The following is a 23,736-nucleotide window of genomic DNA, read 5'->3' on the forward strand; positions in this document are numbered from 1 at the left end:
CCTGTTTCCACCCCACCCCACCCCTTTCCGCCCCTGCTTTCTTGGATTTCCAATGCTTCATACAGCAGCCAGATCTGGTTCAGATTCAAAGGGCTCCAAAGGTATTTTCAGTGGGTACTTGGCATGCCTTTTTAAATAAGGAAATGCCTTATTTAAAAGGATCTTCTGTTATTTGTCACTTAACCATACTAATAAGGTGTCAGCTGTGGAATCTCTGATAATGGCCCTGCTCAGTTGCTATGGGGACCACCTTATTTGCTGGGGTTGATCCTCATTACCAGCATATCTGATAGACACAGACCGTTAGAACTCCCTGCTAAGAAAGCCTGTCTTCTTTGGTTGGAATAGACTATATAAACCGGCTTACTACAAAACTGTTTGGTTTGGTGGTTTAGAATTTTATTGGGACTTTCCTCTTTTTGTCAAGGTCAGGGTTGGCCAATTTGGCAGGCTTGTGGGTCAGGGTCAAGCTTTACAAGCAACTGTGCTATTCAGTCCCTAGGTGACTGGGGCTGACTGGCTAGCCTACCTCCCAGGGTTGTTGCGAGGATAAAACAAGAGAGGGAAGAACCCCAAGAACTCCTTGGAGGAAAGGCAGGATAAAAATATAAGAAATGCATAATCAATGCAAACTTTTATCTGCCCTCCCCCCCAAGGCCTTACTAAACATGAACCAAGGGGCAGGTAAAAGTGTTATTCCTAGTTAGACTTGTAAGAAACAAATGGTGTATGTGTATTACTATGAATATTATAATGTTGCTGTAATATGAAGATGCTGAAATGCAGATAGGTATTGCTGAGCTGCCTTCGGGAGGGGATGAATCTTGCAGGAGGAGCAGGTATTGATGACCTCTTAACATACAATTGCATGTGTAATGCTATCTGATGCCACTGTTACTAGTGCTTCCACACACACTGAATAACGCACTTTCAGTCCACTTTGCGACTGGATTTTACTGTGTGAAATGGCAAAATCCACTTGCAAACAATCACTACAGTGCATTTAAAGTAGACTGAACATGCTTTACTAAGTGTGTGTGAAAGCGCTATGGGCATGTACCATCCATGAGGAAGTTCCAGCCCCTCGTCTGGTGCCTGGAGAACAGAGAGGGCCCCAAGAATATAGGTTGGCCAATCCTGATCCAAGCAACAGGGGTGCAAAAAGATGCATCGGTGAGAGAAATTGGGATCATCAGTGGGTTGGGATGGGAAGCTAACTTGACATGTCTTGATTCCACAGACACACGTGTGACGTTGACAATTTTGTTTTGTGTTTTCCAGGGAAGGCGATTGGTGGCTGGCTCATTCCCTCACCACTGGTCAGAAAGGCTACATCCCCAGTAACTATGTCGCACCCTCAGACTCCATCCAGGCTGAAGAGTAATTGAAACCTTTTAGACAGTTAAAAGTGCCGCTCAATGGTTCTTGTCAGATCTTCCAGTCAACGCTACCCGCAGTTCCAGTTGCAGGTTTTGGAGGATCCTGGGCAGGCAATGCCTAGCACCCCGCCCCCTGCTTCCCTTTCCTTCCACGCACCCACAGCCCCCCCCACCTGACTGTGCATCCTTTCCAACACACACACATCTTCACACTAACTGTGCCACATTCATCCCTTTCCTGGACAGCACCCTTGCTGTGCGGCCACTTCGGTTCTCAGGAGTGCCATCACTGTGCACTGCCCTAATGCACTTGGGCAGGGGCTGTGGCTCAGTGGTAGAGCCTCCACTTGGCATGCAGAAGGTCCCGGGTTCAATCCCCGGCATCTCCAGTTAAAGGGACTAGGCAAGTAGGTGATGTGAAAGACCTCTGCCTGAGACCCTGGAGAGCCGCTGCGGGTTTGAATAGAAAATACTGACCTTGATGGACCAAGGGCCTGATTCCGTATAAGGCAGCTTCATGTTTTCATGTGTTCACTTCCCTCTTCATGCAGGGAAGCTGGAAGAATGGGTGGTGGAGGGCTTGCAGGCAAATGGGCCGGGAAAGGCACATGGACAGGTGACAGGAGAGGTGCAAGGGCGAGAGGTCGGTGGCAGTGGGCCCTGCTAGAAGCCCTGGTCCCTGGTAGCTGCCCCACCTCAGAGTATGTTGATGCTGGCCCTGACTAGCAGAGATACCCCTTGAGTTTTTAAATATAATTCTCCATGAGTTTGTGGCCTTGGGCTGGTTCACACACACGTTTATTCCTTGATTACAGCAGTGACCAGGATTGAGTCACCTGTGTGGATAAGCCTTCACACATCATAGGTAGAACTTCCATATAACCTCTTGCACAATGGCATCGTTCGGACACAACATTAAGCTATGGCTTATCACTACAGAAATGAGCCTGGAGGATCTAAGGGAAGAGCACAAACCATTTAAGGGCAAAGGCCATGGCTTCGTTCGATCCTTGGCATGTCCAGTTAAAGGATCAGATCAAAGGTGACATGAAACACCCTGGAGAGCTGCTGCCAGTCTGAGTGGACACTATTGATCTTGATGGGCCAGTGGTCTGATTCAGTATAAGGCAGCTTCATGTGTTCACTGGCTTGAGTCCACCAGATCATTTCCACAGATGGACATGATTACTGCTCATGGAGTGTGACTTTCTCACCTTCCCTCTCCCCAAATGCCCCCCATCCTGCTTCTGGGGCTGTGAAGTCCCCCCTTTCCTGCCTGATTGCCCTGTAGGTGCAGACTTCAGTCTGCCTATTCCCCTCCCCCGTGCCTTGGGAAGAGGGTTGAAGGGGGAAAGTCATGTTTATTTTAGATATGCAGAAACACACACACACCCTGTAACTGGTCTTCATATGCTGCTTTCTTGATTGGCCTCTTTACTAGCAGAGACTTTAATGTGCCTGGCCATGAAAATGTGACCTATCTATTGTGACTGGTCTGTGAGACTTTCACACCCTTGATATGACTGTAAGCAAAGGCTGAACATGTGTGATTGCTGGTTGGCATTGTGATGCCTGCATGCCTCAGAAGAGCTCGTTCGAAACCCAGCAGCAACCGTCTAAACATTTGCACCCAGTCCAGGAAAAATGCACAAGGTCACAAAATGGGTCCCTACTTGGTGGTCTGTTTTTTTTTTTTTACAATCTTTGGATCAGAGGCCGTTTTGGAAAGCGTCTGTCTGCTTGTAACAGGTTTTACTACAGTAAAACATTTGTATCCCGGGCAAGCTAGACTCCTCTGTGGATGAGTCCCACCCCCCACTACCACTGGTCATAAAACCAAATGTTTACAACTGGAAGAAATGTCTGTAAATGGGCTCCTTTATATTGCCAGTTTTCCCACACATATATCTTGTAGGAAACAACATATACAAAAGAGGCTGTGGATGTTCAGGCCCCTTTAGAAAAACAGCAAGGAAGGAATATTCAACAGACAGCCCCCCACCCACCCCCGGCCCATGCAACAAGCCTTCCTGTAATGTAACCCCTGAACTTGCTTCAGTCTGGAATTCTCATGGGGGGATCTACAGACTAAAGGAGTCCAGCATCCCCTGCCAAGATCAGCTACATTTGGTGTTCCCTTTCACTTGAGCATAAGTGATTGGGCAAATGTGGGAAAAGCCCTGTTGGATCCAATGAAGGAGTGACCTAATCCAGAATTAGGGTTGCCAACCTCCAGGTAGAGCCCAGAGATGTCCCCACAATTACAACTGATCTCCAGACTAATAGAAACCAGTACCCCTGGGGGAAATGGCTGCTTTGAAGGGTGGGCTGTATGATGTTATACCCCACTGAGGTCCCTCCCCAGATCCCACCCCAAATCTCCAGGAATTTCCGAACCCAGAGTTGGCATCCCTATCCAGAATCCTGTTTCCAGCAGAGGCTTAAAGGCCCCACTACCCACCCACCTCATTGTTGTTCCCCATCAACTACCATTCACATGTTTGCTACCGGTGGCCATGGAGTTCCTATTGAACAATCATGGCTAATAACCACTGATAAACCTGTCTTCCATGAATGTGTCAAATGCTTTAAAAAAAAAAAAACAGGATCGCTGCCTCTTGTAGCAATGAATTCCATAAGTTATGTGGTGTGTACTTTATTTTGGAAGAAAAAAGAGGGAAATAAGACCCAACCTTTATTGGAAGCGCTATAAAGGTTAAAAATATTTTTTAAAAAACATTAAAATAGCACAATGGCATTTCCTAAGGTTGACATCTGTAACCACAACCAAACGCGTTTCGGCCTAATGGGCCTTCATCAGTGGTTAATTAAAACCCATGTTAAGCCTGCACACCTTTACAGAAATAAATAAATACATACTTATACAAACAGTTCAAAGGTTCTCGTAGGTTATCCGGGCTGTGTAACCGTGGTCTTGGTATTTTCTTTCCTGACGTTTTGCCAGCAGCTGTGGCCAGCATCTTCAGAGGAGTAACACTGAAGGAAACGTCAGGAAAGAAAATACCAAGACCACGGTTACACAGCCCGGATAACCTACGAGAACCAATGAACTCTGACCGTGAAAGCCTTCGACAATATTTTAAACAGTTCAAACTCAACCAGGCATGTGTATAGGTTGTCTGAAAAGATAGAATAATAATGGGTTAGTTTCTATCTATTAAGTCGGTTTCAGGTAGCCGGCTCAAGGTTGACTTAGCCTTCCATCCTTCCGAGGTCAGTGAAATGAGTACCCAGCTTGCTGGGGGTAAAGGGAAGATGACTGGGGAAGGCACTGGCAAACCACCCTGCAAACAAAGTCTGCCTTGGAAATGTCGGGATGTGACGTCACCCCATGGGTCAGGAATGACCCGGTGCTTGCACAGGGGACCTTTACCTTTTTAAGAGCCCATTATATAAGTCTTGGAAGAGATGTTTGAAAGATACTTACAAAATCTATTTCCAATTACTCAAACATCTGGTCAGATTAGTTTTAGTTGTAATACTGTAAAACATAATTAAACAAATTGGAAACCTCAGTTCATTATTAATCTAACTTGAATAATTACTTTACTATGTATATTAAATATGCCAATATATAAACACATACCTGGTTAGTATATGAGGATCACCCTTTTTAACACTATTTAAAGTGGGATAGGATCACCAGTTTGACACTGCTCTACTAGGTTGATACCTGCACACATAGTATATGAGAGACATATACTAACCAGGTATGTGTTTATATATTGGTATATTTAATATACATAGTAAAGTAATTATTCAAGTTAGATTAATAATGAACTGAGGTTTCCAATTTGTTTAATTATGTTTTACAGTATTACAACTAAAACCAATCTGACCAGATGTTTGAGTAATTGGCAATAGATTTTGTAAGCATCTTTCAAACATCTCTTTCAAGACATATATAATGGGCTCTTAAATAGATAGAAACTAACCCATTCTTATTCTATCTTTTCAGACAACCTATACACATGCCTGGTTGAGTTTGAACTGTTTGTATATGTATGTAATTCACAGTGGGTAGCCGTGTTAGTCTGTCTGCAGTAGTAGAAAAGGGCAAGAGTCCAGTAGCACCTTAAAGACTAACAAAAATATTTTCTGGTAGGGTATGAGCTTTCGTGAGCCACAGCTCACTTCTTCAGATGTATGTATTTATTTATTTCTGTAAAGGTGTGCAGGCTTAACATGGGTTTTAATTAACCACTGATGAAGGCCCATTAGGCCGAAATGCGTTTGGTTGTGGTTACAGATGTCAACCTTAGGAAATGCCATTGTGCTATTTTAATGTTTTTTAAAAATATTTTTAACCTTTATATAGCGCTTCCAATAAATTATATTTACAGTATTTATACATAGATAGATAGATATATTCCTTTTACCCAACCTCGTGTACTTTATTTTGTCCAACCTGACAGACAAAAGGACTGTGTATTAATTTCAGGATAGCTGGATAATTATCTCTAGTTCACAAGTACTGGTTTTTTGGATCCCCAAAACAACTGCTTACATTGCTTCAGACTTTTTTTGTTTCATAGCTTCAGGCTTTTTTTGTTTCAGCTCTGACAAGGTGGAAAAGCATGTTTGGTACAGTCCGAATAGGGCAGCACCACCTCAGAAACAATTGACAGAGTGTATGCTTGACTCTTCTTAACAAGGTTAAGGCTAACCATGTCAGACGTTCCTTGCACATAGAAAGCTAACACGTCAGGGAAAAGAAGGGTTCTCGCTTTCCAGCTGTGCCAGCTTTTCAAGGATATAGGGAGCAGATTATCCCCATCTGCCTCCTGAGACCACAGAGTCCCATGCTTTTCTTCAGCGTGTAGCTGTTCCTCTCCCAATTTAGCCTTGTGCACTGCAAATTTAAGCATTTCTCTTTGCAGCACAATTTCTTGATCTTTTGTTCACTGCATCAGTTAAGGATCCCCTTGTTCATCCTCACAAAAAAGGAGGGTTAGAATCAACACTTGGAAAGTGTATGTGTGTTGTGTGTGTGAAGTTTTCACTTTATTTTTTTAAAAAAATAGCAATGACTGAAGGAACTCGGGCAGGCTAACTCAATTATGGGGTCTCTCCATGTTCATCTGTATTCTGCTATTGCAGGTGGTATTTCGGCAAGATCACCCGCCGAGAGTCTGAACGGCTACTACTCAATCCTGAGAATCCCCGAGGGACCTTCCTGGCCAGGGAGAGCGAGACAACAAAAGGTAATGGGCATTTGGGGGAGAAAAATAAGTATCGCTGGAAAGGGCATAGCCTAGAAGCTGGTATTTTGAGCTCGTGTCCTCTGGTATTAGGTGAATATCAATTCTCTTAGCTCCCAGAACTCTGTTCCCAAACTTTTGGAAATGGAGAGACACCGTTCTGAATTACAAATACAGATACGCTTCACTTGTTCTTAGAGAACCCATCCACTCTGAGGAGGCCATACCTTGTTATGTCTGAAATGAATAACTGTTCTGAGTGTGCCTCCTGATTGGAAAAAAGCAAGTCCAGAGTCATTGTGCATGCAGAGATGCAACAGGGAGCCTCCTCCAAAGGAGGGTAAAACTCTGCTGTGTTGGGACTGACAAGATAATTCAAATGCGTTTTAAGAAAAGAAAGGGTAGAATTAGCTATCCTCATTATATGCTGGTTGGAAAGAAATGAGACCAAAAGAGTAAACCAAGTAGGGATGCTGAGGCCAACCTTCTCTGTGGGTGAGAACTTATAGGCAGAACTCAATTAATTATTTTTCTCAGGGCACATAATTTGCTAATCTCTGTTCCTGAGGGAGCTTTCTCCCTCATCCAAAATGACTTGGAGCAAGATCGCACATTTTCTAATTGCTAGCTTAAAACATTGCGTGGTGTTGCTGTGAGCACCCATCTTAAGGTGGTAAAAATCGATGATCGATAGTGACTGAAACTCAGTATCATACGCTATCAGGGTTCCAAATCAGACCTGCGATTATTGTGTAAACAATATGCAGCTTACTTGAATTGCAGGTAGCACATTGATAGTTTTCAGGCCTGAAGCCCTGGAGCTTGTGCAGCGTCTCCAGCTTCCTTTATTCAGGTTCAATATCCTTGACTTTTTTGAACCAAAGCCCCCATATGTCATGTACATAACCCTCTCCTCATCCCAGTCTTATGTGTGTATTTTATCTATGGTCTATCAAACAGGTGTGTCCCCCTCCCTTCACATTTGATCCAATTGTTGGAGAGCTGGGATAGGATTTAAATATCTAATGTAGACAGGGCGTCTCCAATCTTGTGGCTATCCTCTTTTTGCAAGACAATGGTGCTGAAAATGGGTCACTGAGCTGGGAATAGTTGGGTAACCAGTGGCAATGGGGAACTCTGCCGTTCCCTCCTTTCTGTGCTGCCAGGGGTGGCGTTGGCGTTTATGGGAGCGGTGTTATGGAGTTTGAGTGTGTAGGATACTTTCAGCACACACACCTCATAACAACAGATGCCTGTCAGAGTTTAGCTGTGAATGTCCTCTGCTCTCCCATTCCTGATCCGTACTGTGGGCTTGGCCAAAGAGGATATTAGATGAAGACATGAAGCTGCCGTCTGCTGAATCAGACCCTTGGTCTATCAAAGTCAGCACTGTCTACTCAGACCACCCTACTCTCCAGGGTCTCAGGCAGAGGCCTTTCACATCACCTACTTGCTTAGACCCTTTAACTGGAAATGCCAGGGATTGAACCTGGGGCCTTCTGCATGCCAAGCAGATGCTTTGCCACTGAGCTACGGCCCTCCCCCCTAATTTTTTTTAAATGCATCTCATTCCCTGCTGAGCAGTAGGACAAATTACTCGGAAGGTTATATAGTGGTTGACACCAGCAGAATCTCTAGTAGCCTATTGCTTTGCATGCTTTCCTAGGTGTGAGGTCCACAGAATTCCGCAACGCTTGCTCCCATATACATGATTGCAGCACTCCAGCTCTTCACTACCCAGTCATCGATCCAGTTCTAAGCAGGAATCTTTCATGATCACAAGAACTGTAGATCGAGGGAAGGCTTTTCTTGGAAAAGGAAAGTCTTCTGCACAAGTCTTAAGAAGGACTAAATCATAGATCATCTATGAACAGGGCAGATAATTATTTGCATTGGGCAGTCGAGAAGATTGACCACAAGACAGTGACAGATTGTCTTTGTAGTTCATGTAATCCCTCAAATACATTGAATTCAGGGATTCTTTCTACATTCTTCCATGAAAACTGTGGCCAGTGTGCTGCCCCATATTGCATACTGCACTAGTATGTTTTCAGTAGTTGCTTTATGGCAGCATTGCGGCAGTTTGCAACACCAGGTGACCGCCTTGAGTTTCAGCCCATTTGCTATGATCTCCTGCAGTGCTCAGCAGGAGGATACTTCTCAGCCACGCATCAAGCCAAACAGAAAGCAGTGTTTCTTCCTTTACACATTCGTGTGCGTTGTCTACATCACGTAGACAATGTGGCAAATAAATATTTTTGTAGTTAAGCATACTTGTCCTTTGTGGCACTGTTCTCACAGCGTAAGAGGCAGAGGAAAACTGGAGAGGGGAGCTGCTTTGAAAAGCCAGTTCTAAGTGCTGCATTTCTTTGTTTTTGAAAAAACTTGCCAAATAATCCAGGTTCCTGTGTAAAGTCCAGAAGCTGACACTTGAGACAACTTAACAGCATTTTCCCCAATCTATATAATTGGAGCATTGAGTTAGCAGGGAAGGAAGGAAACACGTTTCCCTATAGATCTTCTCACAGTCTCTGCCCCCCTCCAGGAGCTGCAGCAAAGGTCTTCTATCTCTGCTGTCTGTATTAACCCCCCACAAATTAGCTTGCCAGGTCTGACAGGATCACAGCGAAGGCTGATGTAGCTACGGGCCATAATTAGGCAGACCTGGCTTGGCCGTCTGCTTTTGTTCTTCAGAGGTAATTTGCTCTGTGCGTTTCCCCCCAAGTCTCGTTCCCTCTGTGAAACTGTCATCCTGCTGACTGTAGCCCTCCTTCATTGACGTGGCATCAAGGCATTCGACCACAAGAGATTTGCTTGAAAAATGTTCCAGACTTCCTGATTCTAAAGTGCCACAAGGAAACTATGCATCAATAGATCTTTATGTACCAGTTTCCTCTCTGATCTCCTGTCTTACAAGACAGGCCGAGGTCTATATAAAACAAAGACTGGGTCCACGTGCTTCCCTTTTGAACAGCTTTGTTCCTTGAGTATATAAAATGAAGACTGGGTCTACGTGCTTCCGTTTTGGACAGCTTTGTTCCTTGAGCATCAAAACCTGACAATGCTGTGAATTTTTTTTTTTTTTTTTTTGCAACTTCTAAAGACTTAAAGAATGCATGGTGGTGGAAAGTGCTGTCAAGTCACAGCTGACTTATGGCAACCCCACAGGGTTTTCAAGGCAAGAGACTGAGGTGGTTTGTCATTGTCTGCCTCTGCACAGCAACCTCAGTCTTCCCTGGTAATCTCCCATCTGAGTACTAATCAGGATGCTGATCAGTACTAATATAGAGGATGGTGCTGAGTTGTTTTCTGTTGCTCCAGAAGGTTGGACCAGAACCTGAAATTAAATTGAAAGAGTTTCCATCTAGACATTAGAAAGAATTTTCTAGCAGTTAGAGGGGTTCCTCAGTGGAACAGGCTTGCTTGGGAGGTGGTAAGCTCTCCTTCCCTGGAGGTTTTTAAGCAGAGGCTAGATGGCCATCTGTCAGCAATGCTGATTCTATGACCTTAAGCAGATGATGAGAGGGAGGGCACCTTGGCCATCTTCTGGGCATGGAGTAGGGGTCACTGGGGGTATGGGGGGAGAGGTAGTTGTGAATTTCCTGCATTGTGCAGGGGGTTGGACTAGATGACCCTGGTGGTCCCTTCCAACTCTATGATTCTATGATTCTAGGACTGACCTTGCTTGACAAGGTCTGCCTTCCAGGACCCTCCATGTCTAGGCAAATAATGCATGTGTGTGTGCGTGTGTGTGTGTGCTAAGTGCCGTCAAGTTGTTTCCAGTGACTCTTGTCTTCTCATGATGTGACCGAAGTACGATAGCCTCAGTTTAATCATTTTAGTTTGTAGGGACAGTTCAAGCTTGATTTGATCTAGAACCCACTTATTTGTCTTTTGGGCAGTCCACAACATCCCTAAAACTCTCCCCCAACACCACAATTTCAAAGGAATCAACTTTCTTCCTGTCAGCTTCCTTCATTGCCCAACTTTCACACCCATACATAGTAATAGGGAGTACTATGGTAGGCATTAAAATAATGCATAGATGGGCCATAATTAGAAGGCCAGTCCTGTGGTATGCCAGCCCCCAACAGTCTCTCTTAGGCAGAAGATCTGACCTGTGTACCTTTGTTCTTGCTAGGTGCCTACTGCCTCTCCGTCTCTGATTTCGACAACGCCAAGGGCCTCAATGTCAAACACTACAAGATCCGCAAGCTGGACAACGGTGGCTTTTACATCACCTCCCGCACGCAGTTCAGCAGCCTGCAGCAGCTGGTAGCCTATTATTCCAGTAAGTCTTGCTTCAACATGGCTTCTAATTATGTAGGATGCTTCTCGGAATGTAGAGGCTCTGCTGAAGGTTCCTGAAACTAAATGGAACAAGATTGGGCAGCAAAGGAATGGGGCTAGAGTCAAACAGTGTGATGGGATCTCTCATTTCCCCTTAGTGTAAGGCAGCCCCTGGTCTACCTGGTTACCAGACCACAAACTGGATGGTAAAGCTGACCAAGGTGCAACACAGAAGATGTTGTTGCTACAGAACCAAATAACCAGAAAAAATGATTTATTGACTTCAGTATTTGGTTTGGGAATCTTGGGTATGACCCAGAAAACTTCACTGAAAGAGAATATGATGGTAGTTTCTCCCCAAAGCAGCTGGCAGTGTTTTTTCCTTTATGTTGAATAATCACAACCAATCCCTGCAACAAATGGCCATTCAGGGTCAGTTGACCAAGAAGACTGAGCACTTACACATTTCCTTTTTGGGGAAAAACAAAACATTGTCCTTAAGGTTCTGGTCTCTGAGGTACATAGCATCCTTAGGGCAAGAAACCTTTCTAGAAACGTTGTGCCTTGGCATGTTACGTATGGTTGCCAGGTCCCTCTTCGCCACCAGTGGGAGGTTTTGGGGGCAGGGTTTGGGGAGGGGAGGGACTTCTATGCCATAGACTCCAATTGCCAAAGCAGCCATTTTCTCCAGGTGAACGGATCTCTATCAGCTGGAGATCAGTTGTAATAGCAGGAGATCTCCAGCCACCACCTGGAGGTTGGCAACCCTAATGTTATGAGATGTTTCAATGTTTGTGCCTACTTAAGTGCCTCCTTCATGGTCTTAAATTCCCACTCTGCCACAAAACTAATGGGGTGTCCAGCTCTCCAGCTTTTAGGATAAAATGGTGCCACTGTCTCACCAGTAAAGGGGAAGGGGATATGGCTCAGTGGTGGAGCATCTGCTTTTCATGCAGAAGGTCCCAGGGTCAGTCCCAGGCATGTCCAGTGAAAGGAATCAGGTAGTATGTGATGTGGAATACCTCTACTTGGAGAGCTGCTGCCAGTCAGAGTAGGCAATACTCACCTTGATAGGTCCATGATCTGCCATGCTATAAGGCAGCTTCCTGTATTTGTGTGGAACAAGGCCAAACAAGGTGCGACACCTGGCGCTTCCTAGGTTAAGTGGAGCATCAAAATGTGATAGAACACAGCATAGAGCTGTAGATCAAAGAACCCGACGCCGTACTGAAATAGAGGCTCAAGAGGGATTCAGACTGGGCTTAAGAAAGAAAGAAGGGGCTGGAAGTGCTCAGAAACATCCCACAGGAACTTATTCTGCTGTGCGCATTTCCCTTTCTCAGAGCATGCAGATGGCCTGTGCCACCGTCTCACCAGCGTCTGTCCAACCAGCAAACCTCAGACACAAGGCCTAGCAAAAGATGCATGGGAAATCCCCCGGGAGTCGCTGCGGTTAGAGGTGAAGCTCGGGCAAGGCTGCTTCGGAGAAGTGTGGATGGGTAAGGATTCCTGGCAGGTCCCCGAGCCAAGCGTACATCTTCTGGTCTGAGCGGCTGTCCTAGAGTTTCATGGCAAGAAAGTAAATTTCTGGTAGTGTCTTTTGGGAGGGTGAGATGGGGAAAATCAGTAGCTGTTGCACCTTACGGAAGAAGCCTCTCTTAGAATCATACAGTTGGAAGGAACCACCAGGGTCATCTAGTCCAACCCCCTGCACAATGCAGGAAATTCACAACTACCTCCCCCCACACCCCCAGGGACCCCTACTCCATGCCCAGAAGATGGCCAAGATGCTCTCCCTCTCATCATCTGCCTAAGGTTATAGAATCAGCATTGCTGACAGATGGCCATCTAACCTCTTCTTAAAAACCTCCAGGGAAGGAGCACTTACCACCTCCCGAGGAAGCCTGTTCTACTGAGGAACCCCTTTAACTGCTAGAAAATTCATCCTAATGTCTAGACAGAAATTCTTTTGATTTAATTTCAACCCATTGGTTCTGGTCCGACCTTCTGGGGCAACGGAAACCTTCTTGGTTGTCTTGAATTCATTGCCCTGCAGCCTGATCTTATGATGCCAGTCAAAAAGCAGACAGGATCCGGTGCAATGGTTCTTTCACAAAGGCAATGGATCAGTGCAGCAGAAGATTTCCAGGGTGTTGCTTGAATGCACCAGCTTGAGGCACTACAGTTGCTTCTTGACCAAGTGTCACGAAAGCTGGAAAATGTCCAAGTTGTCGTGTGGCTGTGCTCTAGGTCAGATATTGAAAGCGTTTTCTCATTTGAAGAAAGCCGTAGTTGGTTCAAAAGTGCTTTTGAGCGAGGAGGCTGCTTCACTGATCTCCTCCCGTTTCCTCTCCAGGCACCTGGAACGGCACCACTCGGGTGGCTATCAAGACGCTGAAGCCCGGGACAATGTCTCCTGAAGCGTTTCTGCAAGAGGCTCAGGTCATGAAGAAACTCCGCCATGAGAAGCTAGTGCAGCTGTACGCTGTGGTTTCCGAGGAGCCCATCTACATTGTGACGGAATACATGTGCAAAGGTGAGCAGTTGACTGCGAAGGGCATGTGCGAGCTGAAAGGGTTGGACGTTTTCTGTGTTGCTCCTTTCCTCTTCTCCCGAGCAAATTGAATAGACAAAACTGGGTGGGTAGGAAAGCAGCGCCTGGAACACCAAGGTTGTCAGCTTTTTGTTACCTAAGCTCCGATTCACACAACCAAGCTGATGCATCGTAAACATGGGTTGAGTGGGTTCATGCAGTGTCCAGCAAGTGCTGAAGAGGTCATGTGGCTGTTTCGGCTCATGGCCAACTCACAATTCAGCATCTAACATGGCGTGCCAGTGCTGACCTGCCCAGAGTTCCCTGGGATGGAGGACTGCAGTCACATCAGGAAATCTGATGAAATGTTCATGTTTCATACGTTTCCCACACTTTTTAAAAACAGTTGCATGACCCCATTCAAATATTTTATTTTGTCTGAATTGTCCTCCCTTCTTCCCAAGTTGTGGCATTAAAAGAGGAGCACGTTTCTACAGAGGGATAGACTCCTGCAAGTGTTCCTGTGTGGTGTGGTGGCCAGCGTGGTGTAGTGGTTAAGAGCAGTGGACTCTGATCTGGAGAACTGGGTTTGATTTCCCACTCCTCCACATGAAGCCGGCTGGGTGACATTGGGCCAGTCACAGTTCTCTCAGAACTCTCTCAGCCCCACCTACTTCACAGGGTGTCTATTGTGGGGAGGGAAAGGGAAGGTGATTATAAGCTGCTTTGAGACCCCTTAAAGGTAGAGAAAATTGGGATATAAAAACCAACTGTTATTATTATTATTATTTAAGATCATGTTCATCCCGCCTCTCTGTATAAAACTCCCAGGCCTGTTTACAAGTGACTCCCAAGTACGAAACCGCAAAGCAAAATACCTAACGGGGTTTTCTCCTGCTGTTGTTGCTGACCACTGTTTTCTCCTACTGTAGGGAGCCTCCTGGATTTCTTGAAAGGGGAGATGGGCAAGTATCTGAGGTTGCCCCAGCTGGTGGACATGGCAGCTCAGGTGAGTGTGACGTGCTGGGGCCTTTCAGAGCCAAGCAGCACCTGGCACTCGAGGGCACCGTGGAGCTTTTGGCAGTTACTGTTGCCAACCTTCCAGTGGTACCTGTAGTCTTCCTGGAATTATAATTGATCTCCAGATGACAGAGATCAGATCCCTTGGAGGAAACGGCTGCTTTGGAGGGTGGATTCTGTGGCATCACATTGCTGCTGAGCTCCCTTCCCCAGGTACCACCTCCAGATCTCCAAGAATTTTCCAAGCTAGAGCTGGCAACCCTGTTGTGAACTGATATGGCTTTGGCCTACAGACTTCTCTTCAAAAAGGCCTCCCTTGACATAAACCACAGGGAGAAAGCTACCCTAGAACCACCTTCCCAGCAATGTTTTGTGTTTGGGGAGGGCTCCTGCCCTCATCGTAGAAATGTTCAAACGTGCCAGTTCCCATCGATAGACAAAAAGAGCATGACTAGAAAAACTACTCCATGAAATTCTGCTGGATGTATAGTCTGATTCTATTTTTGCATTGCTTTGGAAGTCTTTCAGAGCATGTTGATGGTGGTGGTTTGAACTCATAAGAACATAAGAAGGGCCCTGCTGGATCAGACCAAGGCCCATCAAGTCCAGCAGTCTGTTCACACAGTGGCCAACCAGGAGCCTCTAGGAAGCCACAAACAAGACGAGTGCAGCAGCACCATCCTGCCTGTGTTCCACCGCACCCAAAATAGTAGGCATGCTCCTCTGATACTAGAGAGAGTAGGTATGCAGCATGACCAGTATCCATTCTAACTAATAACCATGAATACCCCTCTCCTCCATGAATATGTCCACTCCCCTCTTAAAGCCCTCCAAGCTGGCAGCCATCACCACATCCTGGGGCAGGGAGTTCCACAATTTAACTATGCGTTGTGTGAAACAATATTTCCTTTTATCTGTTTTGAATCTCTCACTCTCCAGCTTTAGCAGATGGCCCCGTGTTCTAGTATTATGGGAGAGGGAGAAAAACTTCTCCCTGTCCATCACCACATCCTGGGGCAGGGAGTTCCACAATTTAACAATTTTTTAATTCATGCAAGGTCAGTTTAACAAATTCCCTTTTGATGGTCTTCTCCCACCCCAGTTTTCTGAGACTACTAAGTTGCAAAAGGGTAAATCAACACCACTTAGGGCTGCCAGGTCTCCCAGATTGGCTGGAGCCCTCCCACCGGCAGTCCTCTTCCCCCTGCCGCCACTAGGTGGCCCCGGCAGGGTGGAAATCGGAGGGTGATGCCATGCCATCATTTCTGGCATGACTCAGGAGTGACATCATCATATATGGGCAATGCTCTTGCATCGGCCAAAACCCTATAGTTAATTCTAGAGTGTCACCCCCAACGTGATGATGTCACTTCCAGGTCGTGCTGGAAATGATGCCACTGTGTCATTGAAGATGTCTGAGGCTGGCAACTCTACCACCACTTCATTTGGCGCAACCCTAGCAGTCATGCAGGGTATGATGTTGGTTGAGGGCACTGCTAATTCATAAGCTCTTAGCTTTCCTTTATCCCTCTGCTGACGATTTCCCTTGTTTGGGCCATGGCAGTCTCTTTACCTATTGAGCACTTGAGTATTTAACAAAACCCGAAAGCTTCACTGCTTTGGTTGCCATCTTCATTGGTGATCTGAGTTCATTCTGGGTGGAACTATGAGCTGAATAGCCCTTCCTCTTTTGGCAACTCTTTTATAGGCAAATCCTGACAAGGCAATAATGACAGCTCTCATTAAAATCCAATATCTTTCCTCATATTATTGGTTTTATCTATCTCATCTAGCTCATAACAAATAAAAATACAATAAATATTAAACCTAACCAAACCACAGCAGAAGTACTCTTAAAGCAGCATAAGCCTACTTCGAGTAATGCAGACCAATCCATGAATCCCCATATAACAGCAATAAAATTAAAGCGAATGTAGAAACCAGAGCAGAATTGGTGCTTGTAGGTTATCCGGGCTGTGTGACCGTGGTCTTGGTATTTTCTTTCCTGACGTTTCGCCAGCAGCTGTGGCAGGCATCCTCAGAGGAGTAACACTGAAGGACAGTGTCTCTCAGTGTCAAGTGTGTAGGAAATCTTCCTACACTCTTCCTACACGCTTGACACTGAGAGACACTGTCCTTCAGTGTTACTCCTCTGAAGATGCCTGCCACACCTGCTGGCGAAACGTCAGGAAAGAAAATACCAAGACCACGGTTACACAGCCCGGATAACCTACAAGCACCAATGAACTCTGACCGTGAAAGCCTTCGACAATATTCAGAGCAGAATTAATAAAAGAGGAACGTATAAATTAACTGAACGATCAAATGCAAAACAATAAAACAGACAGCAACAAAATAATAAATTAAGCCATTTAACAAGATACACAGATGAACAAATATGTTTTTACCAAACTCTGCAAGCTCATCATATCTGGCACCAGGCAAGCAGCTAGGGGAAATGGGATCCCTGAAATGGCGTGTCACCACTGAAGACCCTGCTTCTCAATGTTATTTTGTGTGTTGGGATGGCTGTAGATTGCATCTGGCATGGCGTATGTGGAGAGGATGAACTACGTTCACCGAGATCTGCGAGCTGCCAACATCCTTGTGGGTGAAAACCTGGTGTGCAAAGTAGCTGACTTTGGACTGGCTCGACTGATTGAGGACAACGAATACACAGCTAGGCAAGGTATGGGTGGGTAAAGCTCTCCTGCATTGCTTGTTTGGGGAAAACAACCAACTACAAATTACTCACTGCTTTGGAAAAGGGAGGGGGTAATGAGCAGTGCAGAACAAAGCAGGAAGATTCTGTCAAGACCGATTGAAAAGTGCTCTCGTGTCTTTGATTTGATTTCAAGGTTGCAGTTTTACTGCTGTGTTGTTTCATTGCTTCCCATTTGAGAGCCAGCGTGGTGTAGTGGTTAAGAGCAGTGGGTTGGAGTGGTGGGCTCTAATCTGGAGAACCGGGTTTGATTCCCCACTCCTCCACATGAAGCCTGCTGGGTGACCTTGGGCTAGTCACAGATCTCTTAGAGCTCTCTCAGCCCCACCTACCTCACAGGGTGTCTGTTGTGGGGAGGGGAAGGGAAGGTGATTGTAAGCTGGTTTGATTCTTCCTTAAGATAAAGTTGGCGTATAAAAACTACTCTCCTCCTCCTTCTCTTGCTTTGGCACAGAATACAACTTAATTTATGTATTACTTCATTTATATTCTGCCTTCCTCCCCAACGGAGACTTAAAGCAGCATACATTGTTCTCCTCCCCTCCATTTTATCCTCACAACAACCCTTTGAGGTAGATTAGGCAGAGAGCATGCGAATGGCCCAAGATCATCCAGCAACATTTCATAGCAGAGTGGGGATTTGAACCTGGATCTCCCAGATCCTATTCCAACACACTAACCACTACAGCACACTGGCTTCCATGGTCTGTCACTTACTGATCAAGTCGTCTTTTTTATGGCGGCTCAGAATTCTGTCCCCTACTGATAAAGTAATGCCAAAGCAGTGGTAGATTTTGCTGTCCTCCTTATTGTAGCTTTTACCAAAGACTATGCAGGGTCTTACCTTTGAGCCTGTGTATATTCTTTTCCTGCGAAGGTGCTAAATTCCCCATTAAGTGGACAGCCCCAGAAGCAGCTCTCTACGGCCGGTTCACCATCAAGTCCGATGTGTGGTCCTTCGGGATATTGCTGACTGAACTGGCCACAAAGGGCCGTGTGCCATATCCAGGTAAGTCTTCATCCTGTGCTCGTTTTTAGTAAGCAGTTTTCACGCCGTGGCTGGGCTCTGAAAGTCTGGATCACTGACATGCAGTAACTATTTATGCCATTGGCATCCGTGAGCATTTGATGGTGCTGGTCCTTCTTTCGATTATGCTTTGAAATTGGAGGCTGCTTTCCTTGGCAGGCTGCCCATTTTTAAATTGTGCCAATACGGTTGCACTTTCTGTTGTTTGACATCTAATGCAATCTGCCGTAGGGATCTGCTTTCAGGATGGAAAGGCAGAGTTTAAAGGCTTTTAATGAATGGCCAATAAAAATAAATGTTACATTGTGGGCTTGCTCAGGGACTCCCAGAGTTCTCTAAAGCCTCAAAACCCAGAGCTCTTCTCTGAGCTTTTGTTACAGGCCCCTTGTTGAACACCTGGTTTTATCTCCAGGATTGAAGCTCAGCTCTGACTTCAAGGTGGCTGCCCATTATTGCAAGGGCCAGCCCGCTCATTTTTCTCTGCCTCCCCAAACTGCAAGCAAAATCAGAGCTTTCACAGATGCCAGATGACCTTCATCCTGGGGGATACCGAAGAGGAGTAGGGATAGCTTTGCTCATCCTCTGCATGTAGCTTGTGAATGGGAAAATGCAACTTCTTATTCTTCCTGTCAGGGTGGGATACCCATGGACACTCGGACCTTCCACGCTGGAAGACAGAGTTTATTTTATTTTACTTCATTTATTCACTCTTGCATAGTTAAATTGTGGAACTCCCTGCCCCAGGATGTGGTGATGGCTGCCAACTTGGAAGGCTTTAAGAGGGGAGTGGACATGTTCATGGAGGAGAGGGCTATCCATGGCTACTAGTCAAAATGGCTACTAGTCATGAAGCATATCTATTCTCTCTGGTATCAGAGGAGCATGCCTATTATATTAGGTGCTTTGGAACAGTTGTCTTGTTTGTGGGATTTGTGGTTGGCCACTGTGTGAACAGACTGCTGGACTTGATCGGCTTTGTTCTGATCCAGCATGGCTTTTCTTAAGTTCTTAACTCTCTCCAGTGGGGACTGAAAGTGGCTTAAGTCGGTCTCCTCTTTTCCATTTTTATCCTCACAACAACCCTGTGAGGTCAGCTAGGTTGAGAGTGTGTGACAGGCCCGAGATCACCCACCAAGCTTCTATGGCAGAGTGGGAATTCAACCCTGGGTCTCCCAGATCCTAGTCTGACACGTCAACCACTACACCACACTGGCTCTGCCATGCATTGTACTGAAAAAGGAATTCCACATAATTTGAATACAATTGCAGATCTCCATCTGCCTTCAGAGCTTTACACGCATATGCTAACTGTTGCCACTGAAAAATTGCTTTGCTGGCCTCATGGACCTATTTTATATCATATTAATCAGGTTATGGGTATTCTGATTTGTATTGGCCATCCAAATCTCATGGTGGTTTGTCATGCCAGTGGAATGGGGGCCACTGGCTTAGGAATCAGCTGTGTGATCTGGAACAACAAAACGGCCAAGATCTTTGTGTGTTATAAATGTGGCATGCCCCCCTTTCCCCCCCTCTTTCCCTCCTTTTTTTTGCTGTACCCTATATCTTTAAAAGCAAATTATATATATATATAAATAAAAATGAGGACAAGTATACATTATAAAGTTAAAGTATACTAGTATAAGCTAAGAAAGCAAACAGTGTAGCAACATTATTTTTCCTTTTGGAGTATCATTGGGTAGGGCGGACTCCCCCCCTTCCCCCCCTCTCTCCCTCCTTTTTTTTTCTTTCTGTACCCTATATCTTTAAAAGCAAATTATATATATATAATAATTGAGCAAGGCTGTCAAAGATAGGACATTTTGGAGGACTTTCATTCATAGGGTCGCCATGAGTTGGAAGCGACTTGACAGCACTTAACACACACATAAATAAATGTTGTACGGAACTGGGCCATGAGAGGGAGTGCTTTTTCACCAGTTATTAGACCACAATGTGTTGAGCCCAATCTTCCTCCCCAGCAAGTTTCTGGCTGTGTGTTTTGGCAGTCGGAAAACTTTGTCTCGAGAGACAGAAAATGGGTCACAGATTTTACGCTGAACTTGAGGAGAGCTTCTTAAATTGCTGCCTTGAATCACAACGGGGGGGAACTGTGCTGAATTAACAGGGGTTGAGATATTAGTTTGTATCCTACCACTCAGCTCAGCTAAATGTGGAGCCTTCCTCCTACTTTGCCTCTGTATATTTTGAATGAAGACTGCTACTGAAACGCCAAGGATCTAATGGGCTTGCCGAGATGTACATTTAGGGTTGCCAACAATTTAGGGTTGGGAAATTCCTGGAGATCTTGATCTAGAGCTTGGGGAGGGCAAGGATTGGGCAAGAATGTGTGTGTGTGTGTGTGTGTGTGTGAGAGAGAGAGAGAGAGAGAGAGAGAGAGAGAGTGTATGTGTGTGTGTGTGAGAGAGAGAATGAATTGACAACCAAAAAAGGGGGAAAGAGTTCAACCAGAAAAATATAGGGAACCTAAGGGTTGAGCTGAAAACTAAAAATTCTTATAAAGTAATATCTTTATTAGGTGTATACCTGATAAGGGTTGAGCTGAAAACTAAAATTTCTTATAAAGTAATAGGTGTACACAATAAAATGGATTAAAACACTGGGCCTGGAATACAGGCTACCTATAAAACCACCAGTATAAACAGTTACAAAAATACTCAATACCGTTGATGATATATGAAATATAAATGACGTGTTTCGGCCTCGGGCCTTCCTCAGTGGACAAATTATACAAAACATGATTATTAAAAAACACATCTTGAAATGCACTTTGCAAGGTATTTTATCAAAAAAAATTAAACCTTAAAAGGGGGGGAAGGAGAGCCAAATTAATATAACAGATATAATTACTATAACCCATATTTTAACAAAAAAATTAAGAATATATTTTTTAAGGAAACATATATACCTTATATCCTGTGTGGCTAGATGTAAATTAATGATCGGTGTTATTAATATATTACTGTATAAGAATTTTTAGTTCCCTGTATGGGGTATAATGCCATAAAACCCAACCTCCAAAACTTCCATATTCTCCAGGGAAGCGGTTTCCAAACTGTGCTCCACGGAGCACTTGGTGCTCCGCAAAACATCTCCGAGTGCTCAGTGAGGAGACTGGAAAGAAAAATGCTACTGTCATTCGGTTTAGTATATAGGTGCTAGGTGAAAATTAGTGCTCCATGGCTCAAAAGGTTTGGGAACCGCTGCTCCAGGGGGGATGATCCCTGTAGTCTGGAGATCAGTTGTAATTCCTGGAGATCCCCTGGTCCCACCTGGAGGTTGGCAACTTATAGGTACATTACATTACACTGACCCGTGCTAGTGATTGATTTCTCTCTCTCTCTGATAAACCCATAGGTATGGTGAACCGAGAAGTGCTTGACCAAGTGGAGCGCGGCTATCGAATGCCCTGCCCTCCAGAATGCCCAGAGTCCTTGCATGACCTGATGTGCCAGTGCTGGAGAAAGGATCCTGAGGAAAGGCCCACCTTTGAATACCTACAGGCTTTCTTGGAGGACTATTTCACATCCACAGAGCCTCAGTATCAGCCAGGCGAGAACTTGTAGATCTAGGAGTGGAATCTGGTGCCAAAGACTTTGCACTGCTCCTCGGGCATATGTGTTTAGGGAGAGACTTTGAGACAACATAGCTGGGAAGCCTCCCGAGCACCCACCAGGGCCGTGTCCTCATTTGGAAGAAATTTGGCCTTCCTTTCCAAGATGGTACTAGGCCCTTTGTTAACTGAAAACAGCCATGAGCGCTGCATTTGTTCAACAAAGGCCTGATTGATTGGTCACGGCTTAACCAAGTGTCACAGTTGGCTGTGGTGCAACAGACAGGGTTTTTTAGAAGAAAAAACAGAGTCCTTCCAGGGGAGATGCATAAAGGACAAGCAGCAGTTAGGAAGCCAAGTGAAAACCAGGGATCCTATGCCACAGGGCCCATCCGCCTTCTGGAGTTCGTCCTCTCTCCAAGACCACTCTTAGGTGCAATCAGAAGGAAGGACTCCCCTGCCTCCGACAGCGATAAGGGCTGCTTTGCAGTCTCTGTGACTTCTGAGCGCTCAGCTCATCTGCGATTAACGGGAGCGGTCACGTGATAGAATGATGCCTTTTGGATTTATATTCCCTTTTCTTTCTAAACCAGCACAATCCCCCCCCCTCACCCTTTTCATATCCAAATCCCACTGCCCAGAAGTAGGATCGACCGGGTCGCGCCAGGGCAAGTGGTACCCTCCTTGTGTTTTGGACACTTGATGTTTCCATGTGCTTGTGACGCTGTCTTCTGTGCCACGGATTAGGCAGCTGGGCCACTGTCAGCCTCGGCGTGGCTGCAGTTGCGGATGTTAGGCGTGTAGGAAGTTGTGTTGGATGGGATGGGCTAGTCTGGGGAACGGGCAGACTTTGGGTCGGGTGGCTCTCTGCTTTCTGTGGAGTTATTAAAGAATGAAAGGAAATTTTGGGAGGGTCCCGCATGACTCGACCAAGGTTTTGATTTTTGAAGCTTGTGGTTCTGGCTATGACGTATGCATTCTTCACGATGATGCTTAGATTAGATCTCGAACTGCAGGCTTGTCTTCCAGTCTAGTCTTTTGACCCAATAAAGAAAGCCTGTTAAGACCAGTAATTTTTAGACCTGCCACTGGATCCTCACTTCCTCTGTCCTTACTCATTCCCTGCTGCCAGTCCCTTAATGGCTTTTGTAGCTAACCTCCCTCCCAGGCAATCCTTGTCTTCCGCATAACTTTGAAGAATCCACCCAGCACACAGCTCCTTTCCTTCCTACATGGATGCATCTCATTCGTCACCCAGTCTGAAGCTCCTCAGTGCCTCGGAAGCAGAGTGCCGTGGCTGGGTGAACCTCGGCCCAACGAGCGGTTCTGCAAGCCCGCATCGGTGAAGCGGATGCCAGTCTGGTCAAGCAGGGTAAAGGGACCGCGCAGGGTCTCGTTGTCTTAGCCATAAAGTAATGTCCCCTTAGATGATTGCATGCTCAGATTCTCTGCTGGTTTACAAGTCCCCGTTCTCTCCCCCCTCCCCCCCCAACTAATGTTTATGGTTGTGCCACACGGGGGTAACGGATTCCAGCAAAGTGAAGTTAACGAAACCCATAGAGCTCTATGAAGCCTGGGTCTCTCCTGCAGCCCTAGACCGGCTTCTCCGGTGCATCTGTCATCCTGGGGATGAGGTTGCTAGCAGCAGTTTCACATCAGAGGTGATCCCAGGCTCCTAATCCAGTAAGCGCATTTCAGAATCTGCAAGCTCCTTGCACTGAGTAATCTTTGAAGAAATCAAACTTTCTCTTTTTTAAACTTAGTATCCAGTACCTGTTGTCCAGTGAAGGCGTCGAACCAAATGTTCTTGATTCTTCCCCTCACCTCTTTGGCCAAGGCAGTGGAGAAGAGGAGAAAGGAGAGCAGCGTTTCACAGGTTCCGACTAAGGGCTAGGCTGCAGATGTTGCACAGCTGCATCCATCTTTTGTTGGAGACTCACTTTTTTATCTAACCAAAAGCAGCCTCTGA

General features: G+C 45.7%; 1 protein-coding gene across 3 annotated transcripts in view; it reads left to right on the forward strand.

Annotated features, from left to right (window-relative positions):
- SRC (SRC proto-oncogene, non-receptor tyrosine kinase) overlaps positions 1-21,861 on the forward strand; it is a 59,530-nt gene extending 37,669 nt beyond the window's left edge. For 2 of the 3 annotated variants that reach the window (XM_056845647.1, XM_056845649.1), the window contains 9 exons: positions 1,282-1,380; positions 6,501-6,604; positions 10,743-10,892; positions 12,235-12,390; positions 13,248-13,427; positions 14,357-14,433; positions 16,980-17,133; positions 18,044-18,175; positions 21,572-21,861. In XM_056845647.1, the coding sequence (XP_056701625.1) occupies positions 1,282-1,380; positions 6,501-6,604; positions 10,743-10,892; positions 12,235-12,390; positions 13,248-13,427; positions 14,357-14,433; positions 16,980-17,133; positions 18,044-18,175; positions 21,572-21,780 (1,261 nt within the window). In that variant the 3' untranslated portion in view covers positions 21,781-21,861. The remainder of the gene's footprint in view (positions 1-1,281; positions 1,381-6,500; positions 6,605-10,742; positions 10,893-12,234; positions 12,391-13,247; positions 13,428-14,356; positions 14,434-16,979; positions 17,134-18,043; positions 18,176-21,571) is intronic. The other variant, XM_056845648.1, reaches the window with a different exon arrangement.
- The last annotated feature ends 1,875 nt before the right edge of the window (positions 21,862-23,736 follow it).

This window comes from Euleptes europaea, chromosome 2 (assembly GCF_029931775.1).
Source record: "Euleptes europaea isolate rEulEur1 chromosome 2, rEulEur1.hap1, whole genome shotgun sequence".
In the NCBI taxonomy this organism is placed as follows: domain Eukaryota; kingdom Metazoa; phylum Chordata; class Lepidosauria; order Squamata; family Sphaerodactylidae; genus Euleptes; species Euleptes europaea.